This window comes from Artemia sp. Qi Xiang Cuo, chromosome 17 (assembly GCF_049724085.1).
Source record: "Artemia sp. Qi Xiang Cuo chromosome 17, ASM4972408v1, whole genome shotgun sequence".
In the NCBI taxonomy this organism is placed as follows: Eukaryota; Metazoa; Arthropoda; class Branchiopoda; order Anostraca; family Artemiidae; genus Artemia; species Artemia sp. Qi Xiang Cuo.
In genome coordinates this window covers 52,257,553-52,267,850 of record NC_142810.1, presented here as the reverse complement: position 1 = coordinate 52,267,850, position 10,298 = coordinate 52,257,553, and the positions used below count along the sequence as shown (strand labels likewise).

The window sequence follows — 10,298 nt, the reverse complement described above, 5'->3', positions numbered from 1 at the left end:
ACACATGTTCTTATCATAAAGCTGTAAAATGAAATTCAGTTTTCTTTTCAGTGAGATAAGCTATGCATCGGTAATAAAAAGATAAGTTGTCAATTATTTTTAAATATTGAAAGTGACCACTCAGAAATATAATTCGATCAGGAACTTATTCGAGGATTAAAGCAAAAATATCAACTTTTCCAAACCCTTTTTATTCTGTGAAATGTTGTGCATAAGTATTTAATATGAACACTAGCAACCCTCTATTTGAATGTTGCTGCTCTGAGAAGATACAGCTTGCTGCAGAACAAAGCCTTTTGTTTTACAGGTGGCAGAGTTATGTCTATTGGAGTACATTGGCAAAAGTAGTCTCTTTGATGTGGACAAACTCGTTTTACTTCCGAATCCAATTGGGAAAATTGGAAGTCAACGATCGCGTGGGTTCAAAGCGGAATACAAGGTTTACTGTGAATTGAAACAATTAAAACACAATATATATGTGTTTTATAGTCTTCAAGATAATCATGATAATGAAAAGTTTGGGGATTTTTTGCTAATAACAAAATCATCAGTCATTATTTTAGAGGTCAAATCTTTCAAGTTGCATGACGAACCATCTGAAAAGAATTACAAAAGTATGGGAGAAACTATTTCAAAGAAAGGAGAAAACACTCAAAAGAAAAGTGTGACTGAAAACATTAAAAAAGCTCTAGCTGACCATAATATTAGTTCTGAATGCTGTGAATTTGTTCCTATTCACTTTTTCTATGTTTTTGTGAATATGAACATTCCAAAGCCAACCGATTATAATTTTGTACTATTTGATTCGAATAATTTATTTAAAGATGCTCTATTTCAAGATAACTATTTAGAAAAAATCAACGAATTGTGCACAGAAGAGCGAGTGTCAGTGGATAAAAAGGTTAAACACGCAATCAGGACACTGTTAGCAGGGTTAGTAATCTTTGATTATAATTTTAATATAGATTTTGAAAATGAAAAGTTCCATTCTACTGAAGGTTTATTCATATATTGAATTTATTTTTTGAATTTCTTTTTATTATGAAACTTTTTTTTTTGATTGCTCGATTTTTAAATCGAATATTTTCTTTGTTATTAAAATAGCAATTTCTCAGGGATAGTGTCTCAGAAAAAAATTATTCAACAATTATCTTTGCTTCTGGGTGTGCAGGTAACTAAACCTCTTGTTACTGAACTCCAAGTAACTGAAGTAGACCACCGGCAGCTCAATCCCATTTAACTAAGCCCTTTTTCAACTAAACCCCCATTTAACTCAACACTTATGAAACTCAACCCCCCTTTAAATCCAGTCTTGTTTAACCTGAACCCATCTCGAGGCCTATGAATAAGTATAAACTAGTGCTTATTAGAAGCTAACAATTTTCTTCCAGCTTTGTTCGATGTTTTTAGCGTAAATTGCCCATTTGGATAAGTTAGGAAAGTTGGCGGGAAATAAAAAGATGGCTATTTAAGATTTTTTGCTCACACTCTGTTCAAATAATAAACAACTTCTGGTTAATATTGCATGAACACTCCACTCAATGAGAATTGAAAACTGAACAAAATGGGTTTTTGGCGTTTTGACATGTCTCTATTCAAATTGAAAAGTTCTGGTAAATCGTGCAAGATCACTTCACATAATGAAAATAGAAAACTTAAGAGAATGTTATTTCTATTCAAATTTTTGGTCGAATAGGTTTTTTTTCGAACTCCATTCGAATTAAAAAAAAACTTCTTGTGAATGGTGCATGTTCAGTTAATTCAATAACAACAGAAACTAAAGAGCATGGAATCTCTGGTTTTTCGATATGCCTAGATTCAAATAAAAAAATTTGGTGAAAGTACCATATTCAGTTAATTCTTTAAAAATAAAAACTGAAGAGCATAGGATCTCTGGCGTTTTGAAATGGCTTTATTCAAAGTAAAATTGTCTGGTGAATGATATATAGTCACTCCGCTGAATGAAGTTAGTGTGAAACTCAAAAGAATGTTTATTCTGTTCGAACTTCTAGTCAAATGTATATCGGTTCGAACTCCTTTTGAATTAAACAAAAACGAATTTTTGATGAATGGTGCAGGGCAAGTTGACTCAATAAACAAGAAAAATAGCTGATGAGCATGGGTTCTTTGGTGTTTAGAAATGGATTCAGACGACTCAACCAAGGATGATTTCTACCTTACTCTGACCTGATGTCTCACGACAGCGTCTCCCAAAGATATAACAGTTCTTCTATGTGACTTCAACACCACTGTTTGTGATGATGTGGATGCTTGGCCTGAAATAATTTGTCCTCTAGACCTTGTCTCACTTAATGATGATGGCCTTCACCTTCTTAAAACCTAATAGTCTAGACAAAACAAATAGCATTAAAGTTGTCTAAAGGTACACCTACCTGGCTTCCCAATTTCCTCAGATAGATCGCTACTCCCCAAGCTGCAAGCAAGAATTTTCAAAGCGTGTTCTACCATGGGTAAGCTAAACCGTCACCTTTGGCAAAAATCGAACATCAGTCTTTCAACTAAACTGTGGAATTTCAACACCCTCGTTTTATCTGTAATGCCTTGTGGAGCTAAAACATGTCATGCATCAACTGCAACACTAAAGACCATCGATGTATTCCAGACGAATAGCCTGAAAAGGATTAAAGGTCTAAGGTGGCCTAATGTTCTGAGTAATGAAAAGCTGTTGCCCCCCAACCAGTCTCCAGATTTCTACCCAAGCAGCTGAGTGTACCTTAAAATTGTTCGGAAACCTACTTCGAATGTCTCTGCACTTACCAATAAAGATGTTAACCCTCTTAAAATCATTTGGAAGTGATCCTGCAGCCGATAGTAGAAATGATGGTCCAGCAAACTGTCCGAGTTCCTGGTGATGGCAAACATCAGACCAAGTGAAGCGCAAACGCTCGTACTGGATCAAAGCTGATGGAGGAGGTAGTTGTCATTCTCTACGCTGAACAGTGGCCAGCAGGATACCTAAGTCAAAGTAAGTCAAGTAAGTCCTTTTTGTATTTTATGTGACTGAAAATATTGTCTGCATTGAAAATATTTTATACAATACACGACGTCGTTTCAATACTATTATGTATCTGTTTCGCTCTTTAAATGTAATGGAATGAAACGTCATTTACATGATTCCTTTTTAATTAAAGCTATAGAGTATTGACAGTCAAGTATTGTAAGTCGTGTCCATAACCCTCCGAAATATTCCCATATCCGATCGGGTGGGTTTATGCCCAGTGTTGTGAACTATGGACTGTCACTTGTTTTCTAAACAGAGACAAATTTGAGCCTTTACTTGATATCATGAAGTCCAAATGGACCTTAAATTAGAAGTAGTGCCTTTGTAAAATTATGGTTTTTTTTTATTGGATCTTTAACTTTTGCCTCTAAATGTCTTTTGTAATCTTGGAACACATATTGCCAAACTTTTGCTTCTTTTAATTGTTCAGGCGGTGGAAGAAAAACTTCTTTTTCTTCCAACGATTTATCATTTATAACACCTGTAACTTTTGATTTTTACCCATTGTGAATTTAATTTGTTTGGGCTGTTTTATCTCGGCTTGTCTTTTGTCATTATGAAATACATATCGCCTAACCTTTTTTTTCTTTTTAACAAAGGTATGGTAGGCATTGATGACTTTATCCATGTCAAAATCCAATGATAATCGCTATCATTTTTAATTCTGATTGGGCTAACTCTTAAAAAGAACACTAGAGCGTCTGATTACCAATCCAATGAGCCCCCTTTGAAGTTTATTTGACCACACTTTCTATAAAAACTCTATATGTCCCCAGGGAACAACTTACAACCCTTGCACTGAGGGCTGGGGGGATTTTTATCCTCAAAGACATAATTTCCTGACCTTTTTAATAGGCTTATCAAAATGGCTACATAAAAATTTCGATTGGAAGTGTTTGGGGAAATGATAGGCTTGAAAGGAGACATTTACAGTCTGATCATTTTTTACTAATAAAAAAGATACTAGTCCTCTCAATTTTCAATCAAATGAGCCCTTTTTGAAGCTTCTACGGCAAAACTTTCTAAAAAAACGTTATATGCTCCAAGGGCATAACTTACGACTTTTGTCATGAGGGTTATGGGGGGAGGGTTGTCATCCTCAAAGACATAATTTCCAGACCTTTCAGCTACGTTGAACAAAATGACCATATCAAAATGTTGATCGATTGTGTTTTGGGAAATGATGGGCGTCGGGGGGGGGGGGGTTCTCCCTCTCATTGCTTTCGACTATTAGAAAGGGCAAAAGCCCTCACTATTTCCAAATAAAAGAGCCCTTTTTGAATTTTTTACGACTCTGCTTTCTATATGACATTATTTGTCCCTAGGCCATAACTTACAACCTTAGCCCTGAGGGCTGTTAGGGATTGTCATACTCAAAAACATAATTTCCAGACCCTTTGACTACATTCAACAAAATTGCTATATAAAAATGTTGATCGGAAGTGTTTGGGAAAATGATGGGTATGGGAGGGAGGGGGGCAATCGCCCTACGATTGCTTTTGACTATTAATAAAAGCACTAGCCCTCTCAATTTCCAATTCAATGAGTCTTTTTTGAAGTTTTTACGACAACGCTGGCAAAGACCTAATTTCCAGAACTTTCAACTACGTTGAACAAAATGTATATCTAAAAATTTTGATTGGATGTGTTTGGGGAAATGAAAGGTTTGAGAGGGGCGTTAGTTGCCCTCCAATTACTTTCGAACAATAGATAGGGCACTAGCGCTTTCAATTTTCAATCGAACGAACCCTTTCTGAAGTTTCTACGACAACGCTTTCTATAAAACCTTATGTGCCCCAGGGCACAACATTGAACCCTTGCGCTGAGGGCTGTCGGGAGAATGTCATCCTCAGAGAAATAATTTCCTGACTTTTCTGCTACGTTGAACAAAATGGCAATCTCAAAATTTCGATTGGAGGTTTTTGGGGAAATGGTGGGCTTGGGGGTTGTTAGTTTTACTCCAATCACTTTTGACTATTAAAAAGGGAACTAGCCCTTCGAAGTTTTCGAAGTTTCTATTACAATGCTCTGTAAAAATTTTAAATGCCCCTAGGGAATAACTTACAACCCTTAACCTGAGGGCTGTGGGTGGGGGGGTAGTAGATTATCCTCAAAGACCTAATTTCCAGACCTTTCATCTACGTTGAACAAAATGGCTATATCAAAATTGTGACTGGATGTCTTTGGGGAAATGGTGAGCTTGAGTGGGGGGCTACTTGCCCTCCAATCACTTTCGACTATTAAAAAGGGCACTAGCCCTTTCAATTTCCAATCGAATGAGCCCTTTTTGAAGTACCTACGAAAAGGCTTTCTATAAAAAGCTTATATGCCCCCGGGGCATAACTTACAATCCTTGCCCTGGGGGTTTTGGGGGGGTTTGTAATTCTCAAAATCATAGTTGCCCTACCTTTCAACGACGTTGAACCACCTGAATATAAAGAAATTTTAATTGAATTTGTTGTGGGGCATGGTGGACGTGTGAGGGGTTTAGTTGCACTACAATAACTTTCAACTATTAAAAAGGGCACGTGCCCACTAAATTTAAAATCAAATGGGCCCTTTTTGAAGTTTCTACGACAACACTCTCTATAAAAATCTTATATGCCTCTAGGGTATAACTGAAAACCCGTGCCCTGAGGGCTCATAGGGGGTTGTCATCCTAATAGACCTAATGTCCAGAACTTTTAAATGAATTGAACAAAATGAATATCTCAAAATATTGAGTGGATGTGTTTGTGGAAATGGTGGGCGTGAGAGGGTGGTTAGTTGCCCTCCAATTACTTTCAACTATCAAAAAGGGTACTAGCCCTTTGAATTTTTAATGAAATGAGCCCCTTTTTGAAGTTTTACGACAACGCTTTCTATAAGAACCTCTAAGTTGCCTTCTAATCACTTACTCCTATTAAAAAGGGCAATAGCCATTTCAATTTCCAATCAAATGAGACACTTTATACGTTTTTACGACACCGCTTCTTATGGAAACAAATTCGGCCCCCAGTACAGAACTGAGCCCCCGGGCCCGGCGGGCTTTGGGGGGAGGGGGTGGTTATCTTCAAAGATATAATTTGTCAAGGAGGGGGAACAACTGAGCTATGTATTAATATGGATTGGATGTGTATGGGGGAAAGGTGGGCGTGAGAGGGGGTTAGTTCCCCTCCAATCACTTTTGACAATTAAAAAGTGCACTAGCCATTTTAAATTCCAATCAAAAGAGCACCTTTTGAAGTTTTTACGACAACACTGTGTATGAAAACTTTATATACCTCCCGGGCATACCTCATACCCCGGGCCCGGAGGGCTGTGGGGGGGGGTCATCCTCACAGACCAAATTGTCAGAAATTTCAATTCCGTTGAAAAGAATAGCTATTTAAAAAAGTTGATTGGATGTGTTTGGGGAAATGGTTGGCGTGAAAGGGAGGTTAGTTGCTCCGCAATCAGTTTCGACTAGCCTATTTAAAAAGGGCACTAGCCCTTTGAATTTCCAATCGAATTATCCCTTTTTGAATTCTTTACGAAAACACGTTCTACAAAAACCTTATATGACCCCAGGGCAAAACTTACAACCCTTGCCCTGGCGGGTTCGGCGGGTTTTGTCATCCTCAAAATCATAATTTCCAGAACTTTTAACCACGTTGAACAAAATGACTATTTCAAAATCTTAATTGAATGTGTTTAGGAAAGTTTTGGATGTGAGAGGGAGATTAGTTGCTCTCCATTCACTTTCGACTATTAAAAAGGGCACTAGCCTTTTCAATTTCCAATCAACAGAGCCCCTTTTGAAGTTTATATGACAACACTTTCTGAAAAAACTTTATATGCCCCCAGGGTATAGCTTAAAACACTTACCCTGACGGCTCTGAGGGGGTTGTAATTCTAAAAGACCTAATTTCCAGAACTTTAACTACGTTGAACAAAATGATATCTCTAAATTTTGATTGGATGTGCTAGTAGACATTGTAGGCGTGAGAGGGGGGTTATTCACCCTCCAATTACTTTCAACTATTAAAAAGGGCACTAGCCCTTTCAATTTTCAATCAAATGAGCCCTGTTTGAAGTTTTACGACAATACTTTCGATAAAAACTTTATATGCCCCTGGGCATAACTTAAAACTCTTGCCCTGATGGCTGTGGGGGGTTGTCTTCCTTAAAGACATAATTTCCAGAACTGTCAACTACGTTGAAATAAATGTGGGCATGAGAGGTGGGCTAGTTACCCTCCAATTACTTTCGAATATTATAAAGGCCACTATCCACTTCAATTTCCAATGTAATCCACCCATTTGAAATTTCTATGACAACTTTTTCTATACAAACCTCATATGTCCTCAGGGCATGACTTACAAGTCTAGCCCCGAGGGCTGTGGGAGAGGGGGGGGGTTCATCCTTAACGACCTAATTTCCAGAACTTTCAACTACGTTGCACAAATTGGCTATCTAACAATTTTGATTGTATGTATTTTAGGAAAAATTGGGCGTGAGTGGGGTACTAGTTGCCCTCCAATCACTTTTGACTATTAAAAAGGGCACTAGCCTTTTGAATTTTCAATCAAATGCGCCCTTTTTCAAGTTTCTACGAGACAGCCTTCAATAAAAAACCTTATATGCCCCGAGAGTATAACTTATAACCCTTGCCCTTGGGGCTCTGATAGGGCTATCATCCTCAAAGACCTAATTCCCAGAATTTTCAACTACGTTGAACAAAATGGCTATATCAAAATTTGATTGGATGCGTTTGGATAAATGGTGGACGTGGAAGGGCTGTTAGTTGCCTTCCAATCATTTTTGACTATTAAAAAGGGCGCTAGCCACTCCAATTTTTAATTGAATGAGCCCTTTTTGAAGTTTATACAACAACTCCTTCGATACGAAGTGCCCTGGCCTAAAACCAAAAAAATAAAATAATACATTTTGCCAACATCGTTCTTTACTTATGTAGCGCAATTGCGCTGCCTATGATAGCGGTAACTCTAGTGGCAGCTGTACTATAAACGTATTGCCGTTGGGTCAATTGAACCTCATTTCCATAAAGTCCTGGAAGTTTCAACTTAACACTATTATCCAATGCTATATCACATGTGATATGTCTTTTCTATAAACTATATTTTCATATACCTCTTAAAATTTTCATCTTAATGCTTTTGGCCTTATAAATAGTTTCAATAGAACTGGTAGTTGAAGTACAAGATGTAACAGCTATAACCATGATTACAGCTGCTACAAACTCAAGAGTTGTATTTAATAGCATAGTAAATCTGTAAAGAATGGCCTTTACATTCAAAAAAAGAGTAGTCAGTATTTGGAGCTCATGGGAGGACTCACTCACCGCAAATTTCTTTTGCTATTATTTTTGCAAAACTCTAAAATTGTTTCTATAACTTAAACAGAATTTATAGTTACTTTCATTTGATAATTTTTTCTCAATAATAAAATCATGTGTCCTAAGTATTAGTGTTGGGCAAAAAGTTTTGACAGGATTTCTAGAGCACACTTTCCAGAATTTTTTTTTTGTACATATTTTTAATTATTTTTTTTAACAGTTTTTCCATTTTTTTATTGATTTGAAGAAGCGGATGACCGCTCAGATATAGGAGTCCGTTTTTAAATATAAACGGAAAGGTCTAGTTGTATCTGTAAGTATCTGTAACTATATATTACTTTGACCATAGTAGTTGTGACTAAAAATATTTTTGCCTAAAAGCACCGTTATCTTAGTCTCGAGTTTGTAGTGCTACAGCTTTATTTTTCTCTTCAATCTCATTATCTGTTTTTCAGGGCTTATGGTTTATACATTAGTTACTTCAAAACTAAGTACCAATGGGATATTATGAAGCCAGGACAAATTATAAAGAAACAATTAAACGAAGAGTACCGAAAGAATAAAAAGAAAGATGAGAAACTGAACAAAGTAGTAGCAGATGTATTTTTGACCCCCGCACAGAAAGCGATTGTAGATTGTGATCATCCCTGTTTACAGATCATAGGTCTACCAGGGACTGGAAAAACCTATTGCTTAATACTGAAGATGGTCAATGTGTTTTTTTAACTTTGGCAGTTATATAGCTTACAAAAGAACAGAACAAATGAGTTAATCATAGTATTTCATAGTAATAAGAAAACAGTAGAGTGTATTAGAGAAATATTTTGGCAAACTGTCAAGACACAAATTGAACGACAGAGTAATAACAAAAAAGAAAAAACTAGTGTAGAAGAATGTTCGAAACTAATAAAATTCAGTGGTGGCAGTGACGTTATTGATATTGAAACACAGAATCTGTTTCACATTGGAGAATATGCCGACAGGACAAGCTTTAAAATGTGTTGTGATGATCTAAATTTGGACTTTGGAACATTTGATAGCAAAAATAGAGTATCTGAAATTTAGAACATAATTGCCAAGTCTACTTTCTGCTGGTTGACATCGTATTCTGAAGTGCCAACTCTTTATGTAGTTTCTCGCATTAGAAAGAAGATAGATGATTCTTATCACTCTACACGTCTCATAGATATTCTAAGATATACAAGCAGCATATACAGCCTAATAAAGCAACTTGACTGTGCATACCTTATAAAGAATGGGTGGATTACTGGAATTGATTCTAACCCAGGAACTCGAGTTGTTGGAGAAAAACCTCAGTTTATTTGTGTAGAAGATTGTAACGCAGTGAAAGATAAGGTAGAGGAGCTGCTTCACAAATTGAATGAAGAAGGAATTAGGAGAGATGAAATAGCTGTTATCAAAACTGGGGTGTCAAAGGACATAATTAAGAATATTTTGCAAGTAGATTCTACATTCGGAAATTATCCAACCATAGATAAGTAAGTAAAAATAATGAATAGTTTATTGATTTGATCTTGGAGGTTCTATAATAAAGGATGTGAAGAATCTCTTCTCATCTATGATGAGTAAGAGGTAATAGTTGTAGGGCAATAGTTCAGTCAGTTGGTCCTTCTATGACATAAAATAAGTTATCAGCTACAATAACTCTCTCCCTTTTCAGATTTTGTCACAAGTGCGTGAAAGATAATTTTTTGTCAAAAAGGTAAGGGTCACCAGCAACTTGTTTTGGTGAGACATTTATGATTCATTCTGTCAGTTTAGCGTCAGTTGATTTATCTTAACTCCAATATTTGGTCGCGTACCCTTTTCCTTGTTCCCTTCATTAGAAAATGTAGAATTTTCATTTTTTTCTTTTTTTTATGCGATATTTAGTAGCAAAGACCTTCTGACCCATTTTCTAGTAAGTGTGGGTAGCCAGGGTTTCATTCTAGTATAGTA

The 10,298-nt window shown here is 36.4% G+C and overlaps 1 protein-coding gene across 1 annotated transcript; it reads left to right on the top strand.

Annotated features, from left to right (window-relative positions):
* Window positions 1-305: 305 nt before the first annotated feature.
* On the top strand, window positions 306-9,831 carry LOC148942320 (uncharacterized). Its single transcript, XM_089103400.1, has 2 exons — window positions 306-933; window positions 8,795-9,831. Exons 1-2 carry the CDS (start codon window positions 617-619, stop codon window positions 9,063-9,065), a joined length of 588 nt encoding a protein of 195 aa, XP_088959526.1. The 5' UTR covers window positions 306-616; the 3' UTR covers window positions 9,066-9,831.
* The last annotated feature ends 467 nt before the right edge of the window (window positions 9,832-10,298 follow it).

Excerpts from the sequence above, each read along its gene's own strand:
- LOC148942320 (XM_089103400.1), top strand. The coding sequence starts at position 617 with ATGGGAGAAACTATTTCAAAGAAAGGAGAAAACACTCAAAAGAAAAGT. Across the intron at positions 934-8,794 it reads ATCAGGACACTGTTAGCAGG|GGCTTATGGTTTATACATTA; the intron begins GTTAGTAATCTT and ends TCTGTTTTTCAG.